The sequence below is a fragment of the Pagrus major genome, chromosome 11 (genome assembly GCF_040436345.1).
Source record: "Pagrus major chromosome 11, Pma_NU_1.0".
In the NCBI taxonomy this organism is placed as follows: domain Eukaryota; kingdom Metazoa; phylum Chordata; class Actinopteri; order Spariformes; family Sparidae; genus Pagrus; species Pagrus major.
Genome location: NC_133225.1, coordinates 6,201,001 through 6,218,085, shown reverse-complemented (window position 1 = coordinate 6,218,085; position 17,085 = coordinate 6,201,001). Strand labels below are relative to the sequence as shown.

General features: G+C 40.8%; 2 protein-coding genes across 3 annotated transcripts in view; both read right to left on the bottom strand.

The window, feature by feature from the left end:
* The window catches only part of crocc2 (ciliary rootlet coiled-coil, rootletin family member 2), a 33,983-nt gene extending 22,950 nt beyond the window's left edge, over positions 1-11,033 (bottom strand). Inside the window, exons 1-3 of the mRNA XM_073476390.1 lie at positions 10,977-11,033; positions 8,936-9,077; positions 8,674-8,789 (exon numbers count right to left, since the gene is read on the bottom strand). Of these exons, the coding sequence (XP_073332491.1) occupies positions 8,674-8,789; positions 8,936-9,077; positions 10,977-11,033 (315 nt within the window). The remainder of the gene's footprint in view (positions 1-8,673; positions 8,790-8,935; positions 9,078-10,976) is intronic.
* Positions 11,034-11,513: 480 nt separating this feature from the next.
* klhl30 (kelch-like family member 30) lies at positions 11,514-16,771 on the bottom strand. 2 transcript variants are annotated; one of them, XM_073475954.1, is made up of 8 exons: positions 16,647-16,771; positions 14,910-15,757; positions 14,622-14,820; positions 14,020-14,106; positions 13,721-13,876; positions 13,198-13,386; positions 12,276-12,421; positions 11,514-12,134 (listed from the first exon to the last, which is right to left on the bottom strand). In XM_073475954.1, exons 2-8 carry the CDS (start codon positions 15,681-15,683, stop codon positions 11,886-11,888), a joined length of 1,800 nt encoding a protein of 599 aa, XP_073332055.1. In that variant the 5' UTR covers positions 15,684-15,757; positions 16,647-16,771; the 3' UTR covers positions 11,514-11,885. The 2 variants fall into 2 exon arrangements, with proteins under 2 accessions (XP_073332055.1, XP_073332054.1); XM_073475953.1 differs by lacking the exon at positions 16,647-16,771 and having other exon boundaries at positions 14,910-15,901.
* Between the last annotated feature and the right edge of the window lie 314 nt (positions 16,772-17,085).

Below are 17,085 nucleotides of genomic sequence, written 5' to 3'. Positions count from 1 at the left end.
CAAAACTGTAACTCAGTCTATCTCATGCTAATTATCTGGATATAGCAAGCATTGATGAATGGGCAAAAAGATATATTTGCAGTCAGACTAATCATTTAGTCGTTTTCAACACAAAAAATAAAGTTTATGCATGCCAGTTCTTAATGCATTTTTGAGGTGTTCTATGAATGCATGTTTATGCCAAAAAGGACATACAATACAGCGCTCTTGATTGTTAATTACTATAATCACATAATTCAATGATATCGATACTGATGAGATTAAATATGTGCATAGTATATTCCCAACAAGACCAGAAACCCTGTAATGGTCTACATTTGATTGACTAGACCAATCTAGAGACCATCTGTATTAATTCAGCAGGAGGGTTGGAAAAACAGTGGTTAGACTTAAAGATGGGGTCTGGGTGGGGATGTCCAAGTACAGTAGGCCTCTTCATATTGGTGTTTATGCATGATGATCTGTCAAATGCATCTAAAAACAAAGATATATACATGCACTGGTCTTTGTCATTGTAGAATCTCATATCCTCTCCCATATCTGAAATCCAAATGTCCTGTAACCTCTCAACCTCACACAACCTAAACTCCCTCTGCACCACCCACTCTCTATCCTGGTGCCAGACACCCTGTCCTCACTAATACAAACCACATGGCCCTAGAGCACTACAACACACTGCGTGCCTCCAGCTGCCCTTGCCGACTTCTCATTTAAAAGGAGAGGAAGAGAGCGAGAGCGAGGGAGCCCCCTCCCCTGCAACACACTCCAAACCACCATCCAAGCCCTTCAAATCAACCCTGCGACCCACTCCCTCCCTCCCACCTCTCTTCTGTACCTCATCTCTTCTCTGGGTGCTTAATCTCTCCAGCAGGCTCCAAGAGAGCCAAGACAATAGTCTCACTGTTCAACACTGAACCCAGCCACTTTGCCACCATTATTAACACATTTTCAAATGCCCTTTTCAGAATTTTATACTACAAACTACTCTAACGGCCATCATGCAATTGGCTCTGTGCTTTTAGTGTTTTTCTCTGAGGACTCGGGGAGCACAAAAGCTTCTTTTACTGCCCGTTGTTGAGGTGACAGCTTTAGGGACTGAGAAGGGAGGAACAACATGGGCGGAGTGTTTGAAACACACAAAACTGCAGCAGCTGTGTTTAAAGGGACTCCTGGAAACAGCTGTGTGTGGAGCATTAGTGATTATGCATCCTTTTAAGTATTTTGGCACAACTAGAGCAATAACACTGACTTACTAACAAGCATGTACTACAAATGAGCACAATCTACATCTGGAGCCTCACAGAGGGGTCTTATGCTGTGACAACTTTTGGAAGAGGGGCCACTATACAACTGAGACCATACTGTACTACACCAATGCATCCCATAAAAACATACCAAAACTAAATCATACTCACCCTCATGAGAAGACACTCATAAATACAGGGTGAGATATTCCCACATATTTGTCACTAATAACGCCCCAGTGGGAGCACAGTTGAAATCACTAAGGCTGGAACTGACCCATTTGGGGACGCCTAATACAAAAATGAGCAATAGATCCCAGTTGACCACCTACAACTATTACCTTTCTTTAAAAACGCACTATGGTGGCCCTGGGGGCCAAAACACAACATTTCTAAAACACAACAACATTTCAGAAAACAACATTTCATTTCAGAAAATGTGTTTTTTTTTGTATTTTGACCCTCAGGGCCACCGTAATGCACCAATTGAGCAACATATAAGCTTTACCAAAAAGGGGGAGCATGCACACACACAAGCACCCAGGCAGGGCCATACCCAACCCTGCCGCAAGTAGCAAGCAGAGAGGCATAGCAATGCACCAACAAAAGCAACAAAGAGGACTGCTAGCTAGTAAACAAGGATGTAAACTATCCAGGATTTAAAATCATTTAAAAATTGGCTGTGTAAATGTTTCATGAGGAGGGAAATACATTCAACATGTTTGTCAGGCCTCAGGGAGACACACAATACGTTTTGATGAGTAACGCTGAATTAAAACATACATTTGTTTAAAAGGAAACTCCAAAAGGCACCTATAATATTCTGTATCCCAAAACAAATTTGCAATTAATTAATAAACCACAAACGATATAGACACAGAAACTTAAGTGTCTTGAGCTGCAAACTGCAAAGTGTCAGTAAGTGCACTGTCATAATATATTCTTTACTACTACTCTACAAACTTGACTCTGTATTTTCTTACATTTCTGTGCAGTCTTTCTAAAATGAAAACAGAAAAAAATACATACTTCAGGGACATACCAACCTCCCTAAAGCTGGACGGTCATGCAAATTACACAAATATTGTAGATTTGTTTTGACTCTATATGGGCAAATTGTCACATACATTATCCTGAAGATATAGCACAATTTTCTCATATGTCTATATATCTATTTCAGTTCCATCAACAACTGTCACTGCTGTAGATGACGCCCTCCCTTCCTTAGCTGTGCACTCAGTGACCAGGTATCCCTGGCAATTCCTGCAGGTCCCCACCCTGCCCGGATGAGGAGGCTTGTTTACACTTTTTCATACATAGCTGCAGTGTGTGGGCTTCTTGCCAGCGCCTCGCCCCTGCTCCACACACTACGAAGGGGACGCTTTTTTTTATTGTTTCTCCCAAGTCAGCTGTAAAGCAGGAGGCCGGGGGCTGCTCTGGATTAGCCATGCTCCATGCAGGAAGCTCCCAAGAGGGCGCCATAACATTCTGTTGTGGAGACCTTCACTAAACTCCCCAACACCAACATTTACTCCCTTGCTCTGCTTGCATCATTTAATCGCATCCCCCTCATCTCCAAGTGAGTTTGAGCTCATTGTTCTTCACAACACACCCATCCATTGGTGACTGTAAAAAGGCAAAAGAGAGAAGCGAGTAATCCCAGTCCTCCATCTGCCCTAACTCAGGGGCTTACGGGGCTTACTGGGGGCCTAGAAGTGTGCTCACTGAACACCCTTGCTATTTACGATCTGCCTCAGAGTACAGTCACTCTCGAGCAGCCCTGCGGCCCCCTAAAGTGGGCTGAGCCTAATCCCAATGTAGCCCTACTCTTTGAGGTCATCTACTGCCATTTTGCAATAAAGTTCAAGATGCAATTTATATAAAAACAGCCTTTTTGTCATGGTATGTTTTATGCCTCCATATGGTTGCTTTTCTTTTTTTTCATCCCCAAGTATCTGTTTCTTGAGCCCCACTTATGTTTCCAAAGTAAAAGTCTTTTCAGCCTCTTAAAATGTGCTTTGAATTAGCCTTTTATATTTCTTGATATTTATGATTTGCACCACTCCTTGTATTGTCTCTTTTGATAAATATTTCAAACAACATCAAGGGATAATCTTGCTTTGATTCATCTGCCAACAAGCAACAAGAGAATCATTTTCAAGGCCCTTGTGAAAGCTTTGGTGTTTGGGCCAAAACTTGCTGCCTTGCTCATGTTGTAGATCAAAATCCAATCCATTTCAGTTACCAAGTTATGATTACAATATACTCTCACTGAACTAATGTCACAACATTTGGATGTCTGATAACTAACTGAACAGTTTACCTAATGTTTCAGCTGGGTTTTGTTAAATTTGTTATGCACTTCTGAATTCATTTCTGTCGTCATTGGTGATCTTTACCCATTTTTCTCACATTTCTATGCATTTTGAACAACTACTGCACATCCCCAGTGCTCTTTCTTTCTATCTCTGACTCACTCAGAACAAAATCTGGCCCTGAGTGCACAGTCCAGCCAGCATGTGAAGGGTTACAGCTGCAATCGTTTTCCCTGGCTTGGCCTGGGCCCAGAGGCTTAATAAAGGGAATTAATGGAGTGCACTATCTGTCAGATTCCTAAACACAGCTGGAGCGGATGTCCATCGCCCCCAAGCTGCCCAAAAAACTTACTATCCTACTTCAACAACATACGCGTTCCCCTTTCCCCTCACATTACCCCCTGAGTGCTGCTGACTCTGTGAAAGAGCCCCAGCTGATTGTGAAAGCTGTTTATGTATCATCACTGACGGTAATTACACAATGTGGAATAACAAACAGGGAGAATAGAAGTGAGGAGGGGGAGCTGCTGTGTGTGTGTTACCATGGAGTGAACTTTTTGGTTATGGGGACAGCTGCTATGATGGCACATAGGGATACAAGTGATCTGTATAAACACAGCCAAACTAATAATACATGCTGTGTACTCACAAGCATGTGGCCGGCCTTGCAGGGCTTAACACAATGCAATCCTGAAGGACAATGCTGTAGAGACCCTGCTCACACATACACCCACTCAGTCAGTTCAAGTCACATCTGATTGAACTCTCTTGACATGAGAAAAAGAACTGAAAAGTGTGCTTAATGTTTGACTTTAAAGTCGGGTAACATGAGTAGCCGAATGTCAAATGTTGAAAAGGTTTAATGGAATACTTTCATCAAAAATTCAGCGCTGAGATGGGCTTTTAAGCATATTTTCTCTGGGGAAGGCAATTAATTTTTACAATTTCATGATAGTTGAGAGAGTCAGACTTTCTTTGGCAGGGTTCCATTCAAACTGCAGCCTAAATGAATGGTTTGTGCCAGCAGGAAAAACAAACTAGAAACAGAGGGGGGTAGCAGGGTAAAAGGGGACAGTAACACAATCCCTAAAAGAGACTTTATCTGCTCCAACGATGTTTGACAAGGTTTTTACGCAGAGACCCAAGGGATTCAAAATTTCAGAGGGCACTGGCAAATGGCAGTTGGTGTCAGAAATCATTCAACAAGAGTTTATCTTTATCCAACTGACTGCCACACTGCAGTATTGTGCAGCCACTCGCTAAGTGTTCAGGCAGTGGGGTATGGATGTCTATGTCTGAGAAAATGCACACTGGCCAGGCTCCAAAAGCAACACAGAGGGTTCAGAATTCACCCCGACATGTTCTCCAACCTCCTGAGGCCATCCAACTCAACAAACTGGGTCAAGGTTTATCCAGGTTCAGGTGCAATTTTCTGGGGTCACCAGAGATCACGCTGAGTGACTTAACAGAGACACAGAGGAAGGCTTTCAGTCCAGGTGTGACTTCACCAGTTTTGCATTAATGGTCTTATGTCAGGTCAAAGAGGCTTAAGGAAAGTTAGGAAAATATGGGGATTTGGGATAACTGCGTAGTTTCTCCTTCAGTGGTGGGCCTGCTTCAGCAGAAGTTGGGCATCATATTCAGTATCATCTTCCTAGAATACAGTACACGTCAAAGCCTTGTTTCAAAACGATAAAATGCTTTAAAGGAATTATAGATATTTTGAGAAATATGTTGATTCATTCTCATGCCAGAAGTTAGATGAAAAAATGGTCTGTAAAGTAAATATGAAGCAACCACCAATAGCTTAGCTCTGCACAAAGACTGGAAACAAGTTATCATGGCTGTGTCCAAACATCGACCAGCGGCACCTCTAAAGCTCACCAGCCAACATGATATATATTCGTGAAGAAGAAGTGAAGAATTAACTTCCTGGAGTTGAGTCCTGCTATCAGCAAATAGCAGGAACTCCACTGTGAAATCTGCAGGAAAATTATTAAGACACACAATATGAAGCTGGAAAAATTAAACCCCATGGAGAGATTAAAGGATTATTTCAGTATAAAATCGGTTGTGCTCACCCCGTCTAAATTGGGTACACGAGTGTAAATGCATGTATCCTTTCAAATAAATTTGGGATCTCTGGGCTCCCAGAGACTTGGCTTACACCTCCTGAGCCGTATGGTGCCATTTTTTCATCTACTTCAGTTTTTTTGCTACGAAGCTCCAGAAATGTTTTGTGGACTACGAAACTTCACCCAACTTTCCATCAGCATGGGGGTGAGTAGATAATGACTGAATTTTCAATTTTGGGTGAACATTCCTTTAACACCTTCGTATTACTTGCTTTAAGTGTCTTTGTCTTTGGCTTGGTACAAACTGGAATGAAAAATACCTGCTCACATTTCATCAACCTGATCATAAAAGGTACAGAGCAAGTTGGGCTGTGAGTAGTTGAGGGCTAGGTGTTTGACAGGAGGGCACACTCCTGCTGTGAGGATGGCTGCCCCTGTATAGGCAGGATGATACCTGCTCCAAACCATGTTGTGCTTTTTAGCAACACATGCAACCAAAAACTGCTCAAGGGACACTACATTACAGTTGGCCTTGCATGCTTATCCTTGATGGAATGCACAGTGAAGAGTTATGAGCAAATTATCAAGACAAATTTTACTTACAATACTCCATGGAAACTATGCAGGGAAGTTGGCCCATTCTTAAGGCAACTGGGACAAATGCTGCTTTTCAGCAAAATATACGGTAAAGGTAAGTTATTATTTCCAGGCTGAGAATCATTACAGTTGTAAATAAAGGCTGGATGTGGATGGGTGTTAACTGGGTGATATTGCTAATGTGAATATTTTTCTTATTTATTATTATATGTTTGAATGTTTCTTCCTTACGTTAATTGGATCAAACTGTGTTTCACAGCTATGCACTCCATCAGATAAATCTCTTCACGTGTACAACAAAAACTACAAGCACTCAATAAATAAATGCTGAATTATTGCCCAACCTCACTCTTGAGGTTTAATAGTGAGTATGCAGTATACTGTCTGCCTGTGATATGATCCCTTAGGCGGAAAATCTTGAGGGTGAAAGCTACATGCGGACAAGACTGCTGGCCTAAATGCTGAGCTCCACGTGGATGCCAGGACAGAATATTCTGCTGCAGGGCATTGATTAGCACACTGCATTAACATCACATCGAAGCTAAGCTGCTAAACAATAATGCTGTTCTGCAGGGGGAAAAAAAGTAAGGAGAAGAGAGGAGTTTTCACCGGATGAGACAAGTCAAAACAAGAGTTTTGTAATGAACCTCTTGACTTGTGAGACACCTTTGGATAAAACATTCAGCTGCATTAACAGTAAAAAAGTTTGTTCTCCTGCTAACCCCTCCACTCTCTCAAATTGCTCTTCAGTGGTGAGAGCATCAAATATCATCAACACTTGCTTATGTTTTTTCTGTCCGGTGCCTTTTCACACATCTAAAGATATCAACAAAGTAAATATGCTATATATATCTGCCAAGCTAATTAAGTTATATTTATAGCCTTGGTTTTAAAATAAGTTCCAAGAGTAAAGCAAGCAAGTGGGAGTTCATTAGATTCAAGCAGCAGAATGAGGGCAGTGTTATCACAAATGGCTGCTTTGTGCACCATGAAAAATGAGCTTTTTCTTTGACACTCTCCAGGGAGGAGGCCAGTGACCTTCACAATTTCCCCCCCAGAACAGCAGCCGCTACACGCAGGGGCATCTACTGGTGGGGGGGGCTATGAAGGGAGACGCCGGTCCTCGTGAGCACAGGGGGTCTGAGTCTACCTGAGCAGACCACAAGGAAACCCTTCATGAACCACCCTCCCCTCTCTTATTTACTCTTACAAACACACACACACACACACACACACACACACACACACACACACACACACACGCACATGCATCCACACTCACCCACACACACACGCACACAATGGATGCTATTAGAGTACATGCTGTAAACTGTAATTCTACTGCAGTTAATTAAAAAGAATGTATGACATAAATATGTGCCTTTGCCAAGTTACATTAATTCAATCATGAGTCTGTATATGTATATTCCACACTTTTTCCAACTCAGTTTTCACTACAGTATATGCAAACCTGCTCCTACCTTACCACACTGTTTGTTTGTTCAGCCCCAAAAGGCTTTCCCTGCTGGAAAGAGCACTGGTACACTGATGTTTACTGTAGCTATATTCCATTTCAAACGCATGAAGCTTTTTGCTCTCAATGCTCTCGTGTGGCTAACCTTCTTGATCTCATCTCCAAACAAAACTGCACAAATTTACCAGCAACAGTAATACATACTCCAAATCCTGCAAATCCTGCAAGACCTGCATCATCTGACATTATAAACTATGTCTGCTAACACAATCTCAGTTAGGTTGCCTCAATAGGTTGGGAAAGGCTTTCTGTAGAAAAAGTATTTAGAGATACAGTTTGATGAGGTGTTACACATGTTACACTTGTTGACACTAAAATGATTACGATGTTCATTACAGCTGTCTAATCAATTAGTTGTCAACTGTTAAATTAAACACTCACTATTTTGATAATGGATTAATCGTTTTTAGTCATTTTTCAAAGGAAAAATGTTCAAATTATCCGATTTCAGCTTCTCAAATTTGAGTATTTTCTGGTTTATTTGCCCTTCTATAACAGTAAACTGAATATCTTTGGGTTATGGGCAAAACAAGACATTTAAGGATGTCATCTAGGGCTATAGGACATGCTTATCATAATTTTTCACCCTTTTCTGACATTTTATGGACCAAAGAAACTAACAGAGAAAATAATCAACAGATTAATCGATAATGAAAACAATCGAGCTGCAGCCCAAATCTTCATGAAAGGTCTACATGTCCTGTGTGTTCCTGTACAAATCAAAAACTAGTAAATGACAATGTTTACAGATGTAGTTATCTACATGATATCACCTGTGCATCCAATTTGGTCTGTTTGATCATTTTTCACAAAATCCTAGATATTTCCATTGAATGTTAAAAATGTAAATAATGTTCCACAGGTTAACCTTGACTTGAGAATGTGTTGCTGCCCTGTGTCACTCCTACCCTGTCTGTAAGACTGGCGTGCTTGACTGGCGGCTGGTCACGGTCCATCTGACCGGGAGACAGCTGCTCCCTTGGGGCCCTGCTCTCCTCCAGCTCACTGACCTGAGAGCTCTCACCTTCAATAAGGAAACAGATCATGCATACACAAGTGTCATTGTTACCCCATGTGGAGTATAATGATATCTATCAAGTCAGATTTATTGTTTGTACTAATAGAGTTCAATGCTATTGTCTTGCATTCAATCAAAGCTCTCTTCCTTACCAGCTGGCTGTTCTGTCAGGTTGCGTGTGATGATCTGGCGGATGCGGGTCGAAACAGGCGTAGACTCCTGTCCATCACCTCTAAGTGTCAGAGACCTCTCTCCTGAGCTGCCATCAGAGTGAAGCAGAGACTCCTCCAACTTCTACAACCATACCAGTCACCACAAAACCTTAAATAACTGAGCTGCAAAGGTTAAACTTTTGGTTTGACTATGAGGACAACAGTGGCTGAAGAAGTAGTAATACAAAATTGAAAACTGCAAATACATAAGTGTTAGCAAACAAAATGTACTTACTCAACAGTAATGGCACTCGTTATTCACTATGGAACATTTCGGAGGTTTAAATATTATAGATGTTATTACTCATTATGAATCATTATTGAGTTATTTCCATGGAAAACATTCAGTTGTTACAGCTGGTAGTGTTCCAGTATTTGAGGCATTTTTGTTTGTAAAAATGCATAATGTTGAGTCAAAAGTTCAATATTTCCTCTGAAATAAAGTGTTGTAGAAGCCTAGCCTTCTTCATGTTATAGCCTATGAAGTAGCAGATATTCTAAAAAAAAAAACTAAAAAAAACCTAACTTACCCGTTTGGGTAATTCTTTCACTTAGCATTGTTTAATCACTTCGGCACAGTGTTTGTAAGTTTTCCTTTCAACAGTGGTGGAAAGTAACTTCATTTACTTCATTTCCTACAACACTGTACTGCCACTCCTACTTCAATTTTTTGCTGCTTCATATAACTCCAATACACTTCAGACACAAATATGGTATTTTTACTACACTACAGTTACTTTAATTCTTTATATGGTTATTTCACATACTCTTATTATTAATAAAAAATAATCAACAAATACATCATGAGATTCTTAGCTCCACCTTCACCAGTGGCATCATTAAAGTTAAGTCAAGTAAATAATTCAATAATTATAATGCAATTACACAATACCTTCGACAAAAAGAACAATTCTACTTTTTCTACTTAAAGTACATTTTGATATTAATAATTTTGAACTATATTTAAGTATTTCTTTCTTACTGCTATATTATTATGATAAAGAAAATAATACTAAACTGATTTCATGTAGCACACTTATTTAAAGTAGTGGCTTTTTTTATTCAAGTCATGTGACCCTGTGACTCCAAACCAATGCTGAATTGTATTACTAAATGGGACAAATAATTCTAATCCAATAATCCATTCTAACTCTAATCCATTCAGCATTGGAGACACTGGATCACATGACATGAATTTTCATAATATATATTCATATAAAATAGAAGAAGCAGAGGTGTATCTTATTGGTCTTATTTAGCATTACAACTCAGCATTGGTTAGCAGTCACTCGGTCACATGACATGGAAGCTATTGAAAAGAAATGCTGAATTTTCATAATAAATATTCATATAAAATAAAAGAAGCAGTAAAATCCATTCCAAGAGGTGTGTCATATGTGACCTGTGTAGTGATACGATTCGGCATTGGTTTGGAGTCACTGGATCACATGACATGGAAGCTAGTGAATAAAAAAGCCATTGTCTTATAAAAATAGTTTTGCAAAATAAATACATAACACATTAGCAATTAAATAAGTGTGCTGCATGAACTCAGTTTAGTATTTCTTAATCATAATATTCACTAATATCATCAAGTCAGCTTTAAAGAAACATTGATTGTGTAAATCAAACAAACAATAATAATAATAATTTATTGATGGTCCCTAAGTCAGCCTCCAGTGCAGAGCGAGGTTCTGGGAGGCAGCTAACCGTCCTCCTGCTGCCATCACAGGGTGAAACTGAGTAAGAGACGCCGCTGGGTGCCTCCGGAGTAAATGTCCAATATCCAACCTAAAACTAAAACTATTCAATTGTCAGTACACCAGCACGCACAATACCATGACCCTGAGAATATCTCAGTAAAATGAAACTCCGCCATCTTTAATTTCGTTGACGTTACACCTCTGCTTTTCCTACTGAGACATGTCGGATCATGTTAAACATAATTAACCCAATGGACAACAGCTGTTGTGTTACCGACCTGAATCACAGCCTCCAGTCTGGGTGAGTGTGCACCCTGCTCCCGTTGAGAAGTCATTGCAAACCTGGACCAGTTTTTCAATAATAAAACCGCTAATGACGATAAAACTGTAATATTGTCATCTGCCGAGACAGAAACGTCGCGCTAACGATAACGTTAGCTTGCTTTACGTTAAGTTTGGCTGATAAAACTTGAGAAAAAGAGATGTTAAATACTGAGCCAAACAAAGTACAAACCTAAACTAGTCATTAAAGTGAAGTAATAAGAAATAAACGAAGTTAAACTGAACTGGTACCTGCATCAGGAAAAAAGTCACAGACTAACTTTTTTAGCTAAGAAACTTTGTTAGCAACTGCGGGCTATATATAAACGTTACCAAGGTGAGCACGCGCTTCCGGTCCGTTGCCGTAGAAACAGAATGCTGGCTTGTGTGTTTCCATGGCGGCACAGACTCCACGAGCCAAACGACCAGATTCCAGCGGGTTAATGATCATTAAGGCACTGACGTCACAGTGAACAGTGTTTCTCCAAAGAGGATTGAGGTTGACCAGTAACACATTTTATTAATAATTCGAGCATTGCCAGTTCCAAACCATTGATTCCATCCAAAGGAACAATCATCAATAATAATAACAATGATGCTAATAATAATCATCATCCTCAATCTTAAACTGTATCCTATAAACTATTTATACAAAGATTTAATCAGTCATGAGCATTCAATGACACAAAAAGGAAATCAGATCTCATACACATGATACAAAGTATAAATAAACACCTGCTGAGCAGCCAAGCAAGGACCTAAAAACAACCCAGAAGAATACCTGAGGATCGTGTAACACACTATTCTAAGGCACAATGACATCCCGGGGTAAACACGCCACACTACAGGAGCACGTCTCGAGGACGTTATGTTGAATCTATGGGGAAGAGCTCAGGCCACTGGGACGGATCAAGGAAAATGGTGCAGACTCTGCTGTAGAACCAAAGTCTTGGCAGGAAGCACTCCACCTCCCAGGTGTTGGACGCTCGGTTGTAAATCTCCACTTCCACCCCGTAGTCCCCCTCCATGCCTATCCAATGTCCTCCGGTGACAATGAGCTTGCCATCCAGTGTTACCAGGCCGCCGTTCTCATGGAGCATATGGAGAAGCTGGACCTGAAGAGGGGAAAAATCAACATACAGCTATGGGCAAAATAAAACTGATTATTCTTGCTATAATCCTGTTCAGTTAGCATTATTACAAGAGATAGTATAACTTTATTATAACTTTAGTATATTAGTTATATGTGAACCCACCTTCTGCCACATGTTCGCCTCTGGATCATAAGAGTAGACTTTCTTAGTGTTGTCAGCAACCAGATATATAGTACCATCCACACAGACACAACAAGGAGACGACAAATACTTCGGAATGAAGGGCGAACATATGCTGCTCCAGCTATCTGTAAAAACAAACATGAAAAGAAAAAAAAACAAATATCAGTACTTAATTTGAGGCTCATGTAATCATCAATTTATAAATAACTTAATGTTTAAAAGACTCAGGGAGAGAGGAACCACTGTTGAGATTCCTCTGTAATTTCTCTAAAGAAACTCTACAAGGAAGCAAAGGATATTAAAAAAAAAAAGTTCACCCGGCACCGGAGGAATGGATAGTAAAAGAAAAAATGAAATGGAAAATTTTAAATAATCGACAATATCCAAAACTCAGAATGGCAAAGTTGGAAATTGAGCTACAAATGAATGCACCATCAGGACTGTATAATTAAATTAAATATTGAGAATGGATTTCTAAAGCAATTTTAGCAAATTATTAGGGGTTGCAACAAAAGGTTATTTTCATGTTGATCAATCTGTTGAATAGTCTCCCAATTAATCGATTAGTTGTTTGGTCTATAAAATGTCAGTTGTGAAAAATGAAAATTGTGAAAAATGTCATATCAGATGACATCCTCAATTCAATGTCTTGTTTTGTCCACAATAAGTAATGAAACAGGAAATTATTCACATTTAAGAAGCTGGAGTCAGAGAATTTTGATTTTCAAAAATTTGCTCCAAATGGTTGGATGTACCATCAACATGATTTTGAAGCTGCTATTTCAAGGTAAAAAAAAACATACATAATGTTGTTTTATTGTTGAAAATCTCTTGCCAATATAGATTTGAATGAAAAAAGCTGATCCCTCACAGAAAGGAGGTTTGCTTGTATCATCCTTACCTATAACAGGGTTGTAACACTGCATGGCCAATGCATTGTACTTCACAGCACACGAGCCAATCACGTAGAGCTTCCCATGACACGCTGTGGCTGTGAAGTTAGTCACATATTTTAAGGCGGGGCACGTCAAGGACCAGGTGTCGTTGTATGGGTCATAATGCTCAACTTCAACACGATCTGATGTCGTACCTACAGGAGGGAAATGTAAGTGGAATGAGTGATGAGGTTGAATCATGGTCTCATAAATGTAAACAAATACTTAAATTTAAAGATGTGTGTTTGTGGCAGCATGCACCATCACCGTCCCCACCAAACTACACCACACATCTAAAATACTGCCCTGTTCTTAGAACCTGGCTGTATTGGAAACTCGTCAACCACAAAGAAGAAATGCAAGCGAATTCTGACAAACTATCGCCGCAGAGGTAAGCCATTGAGAACAGATGAGCGACTTGGATTTATCAGTTTTCCACTGCACTGCAGGTTTAAGGCACCACATGCAGGACTGTATTTATTTTCTTACCTCCAATGACGTAAATCTCCCCATTGAGAGTTGCCGACGTGTGGTTAGTTCGAGGCCGAAGCATGGGTGCCACGGTAACCCACCTCCCCTCCCTTGTGATGTACTTCCAGGTCTCTGTGGTCGACCAGGTGTTGGTATTCGTGCCTCGTGAGCCCCCTGTCAGACAGAAAACAGCGCTTTGTCAAAAATCTAAAACATTTTTCATTCCTCTCAAGAGAGTTACGCTCAAAATCGTTTAATTGTTTCCATTTGCTCCTGAAGTGTCTGTGTTTTAAAGACTTGCACACACATGCACTCACCTGTGACATACACGTCATTGTTCAGGGAGACCATGGAGTAACCCCACTTGTTAGGGTTTGGGAAATTAGGGAGCTCATGCCACTGTTCTGCAGAGAAAAAGAAAGGGGAGTTCATGTTTTAGCATCCCTCAGATAGTGAGGGGAAACTAGATGAAAGTTTTCACAAATAAATGTCCTTGAGGGGGCATTGAAAAGTAAGTCAAACTTAGGTCAAAAAAGAAATTCAACTGTTCTGGCACAGCCCTCAACACTGTGGCTTCAGTTGTCATTGCCTGAACATAATACCCGGAATCTTATAATGCGATGCAACAATCTTTTCCTTGACATCCCATGAAAAACCCAAAACGGATTCCTTCTTCCAGCTCTGCACAATAAAACGCTCGTTTGAGGAACTGAGAAGATGATCCAATTTTGTCACATCCAGACCGCATTCTTGCTGAGTTGTTTTTCTGTCAGCACTACAGTTAACGACCAACGACACATCTGCCAAACTGTTTTTTCAAGGAATCCAACGGACGTTTCCCAACAAAGTTCTGTTGTAAAATAAATTGTGAACTTAAACAAACTTGAAATTCTGATAGGTGCAAAAAAAATGTTTGTACTTGTTTTCGTGTTGTAGAAAGCACAGTTCTTGCGCAGCAGTCTTTGCACTCTTGGGTCTCTGTCCTCATCTTCGTCTGAGTCATCTTCATCTGAGTCATCCAGGGAACGGCCTCCTATCACAACCAACACCTCTTGCAAGTTTGGTTGTGGACTCAGAGAGTCGAGTCTGTCCCTACATTCTGGTGCTAAATCCATTTTCTAGAAAGTAGAGAAGACATTTTTGAAAAAGTATTCATATTCAGCAAAGACAGGAGAGAAAAAGAAGGAGGAAGTGTGAACTCACTCACCTCCCTGTGAATTTTTTCTATGGCCTCTCTGCAGCTGGGAGAGGCCTGCACCAGACTGTCCTTCAGCAGGGTGTCAGCTAGGTAGTCCAGGCTGAGAACAGAGGGATGGCACAGGGTGAGAAGTTCAGGGAGGTGGCAGAGCCGGGACTCCTTGTGGTGCCTGACCCATTTCAGGATGGCCTCCACTCGCGTGCACTCTGACCGGATATGTAGTCCTTCGTCTGAGAGGAAGGCAACCAACCTGTCCTTTTCCAACAGTAGAAACTCCTCACCTTGTTGAACAGCCTCAAAGTTCTCCAAGAGGAAGGCCCACGCTTTGGCCATCACCTCAGGGCAGCCATGAATGGCCCCAAACTCCAGGATTCCCAGGCAGTTGGTTGCATCAATCTGGTGCTGGAGGTATCGGCTGCACACGGCTCTCACCGTCTGAAACTGCAGCTGGCTGGAGGTGCAGATCAACCCCTCCACGTTGCTCTGGTTGATGGTCAGCTTGCCCGTGTAGGCAAAGTCCAGCAAGCAGCTGAGTATGTCAGGATCGACATCCTGAAGCTCCACACGTGCAGCTATGCTCTCCACAAAGTCCCCTGAGAACATGCAGCGGAAGTAGGTGCTGCAGAGGGCCAGCACGCCGCGGTGACAAGGGAAGTCCCGACCGCCGGCACTCAGCGTGACATCAACCAGTTTTGGCTGAGAGCAGAGGGAGCGTAAGCCCTCTAGGATGCTCTGAGGGTGGGAGGACAGGCAGAAGTCCAGGTCGTCCACATTTCGCACCATGGTCAACTGCAGTTCAAAATGTAGATCGAATCGCCTTTCAGCAGGGATGGTCACAAAGTGAGTATAAAGCTTACCTGCAAGGGTAGAAAAATACATAAATAAGCAGAGGAAAAATCCTGGAAAAGAAAACCTGCCTTAACAATATTTACTTTTCACAAAAGATCAGCAGTAACGTCAGCAGGAAATAAATAATCTTATTCCAAAACAATTTAAATTGTGCAGCCCTGATAACAGGATATTGAAATAACTGCAAAATGCAACTAAAAGGAATAGTTTGTCATTTATTACGTAATATTTTCCTTGATTTTACAATTAATGGTAAAATAAAACGTGTTTTTGCTTGCAGCTAAATGTGACCAGGCCCTTGCTGTCAGAGCCCCCAGACTGTTCAACACTCTAGCTATTGAAACCAGGCAGCCTGCATCATTAGTGTCCCCTAAATCTTCTCTGAAAACGTTCTTTTATAGGATGGTGTTTATGAATTCTTTAATACAAGCTAGTGGGTTTTTATATTTCTATCCTCGCATTTACATATACAGTTACATTTTTTTAATTGTTTTTATGATCCCTGTGCTGTTTTTATTTGGTTCTTTTTCTGCTGTTCTTCATCTGTGTTGCTATATCTGCTGTTTTTCTTTTCTTTTCCTTCTGTGAAGCCTTTTGTGAAAAGAGCTACATAAAAAAGTTTATTATTATTATTACCATTACTCGAGTGCAAATAAAAAGGCCTAAAAGGGAGCTGAAGAGAACTCTAGATACACTTTGACTCACTTAGTTATAAAAAAAACCCAATGTATCGCCTTGTCTTCTTTAGTTAAGCATCACCGTGTTGTTGAAAGGTCAACAAAGTAGGTTTGGCTCATGATTAGTACGATATGTAATGTCCTCTGAAGCCAACAATAAATGACATTTCCTGTCATTAAACGCTGTAAAATGAAATAAGTAACCAACAACAAAACTCACCACAGAAGCAGAGAATGGAAATAATGGCTCATCCTTCCAGTAAAAAAGCGGTTTGCAGCTGAGTAGCTGGTTAGATCAACATGGAGTGGGCAGCATGGCGGAAAGCTTTTGCCAAGTCACTGGGACGGGCTGCCTTTCGTTGGGGTTATTTTTAGGACTGACAGTGACTCCGTGCTGAAGTTGGATTCCAAACAACAAGCATGGGACCTGCAGCTGCTGTTACAGGCACATGATTAGCATTTTCGCAACAGGCCTGGAAGCTAGCGAAGGAGATGAGTGATGGAGCAACAACTCTGTATGTTACAAGAAGCAATTAAAGGGACAGCTATGATAAACAAAAGGGTTAAGATATGTGAGGTTTGATGGATAAGAAATGAAAAGAAGATGTCACATCAGTGAGATGAGTCTTTACAACAAGATAAAAATGAATAATCAAGGT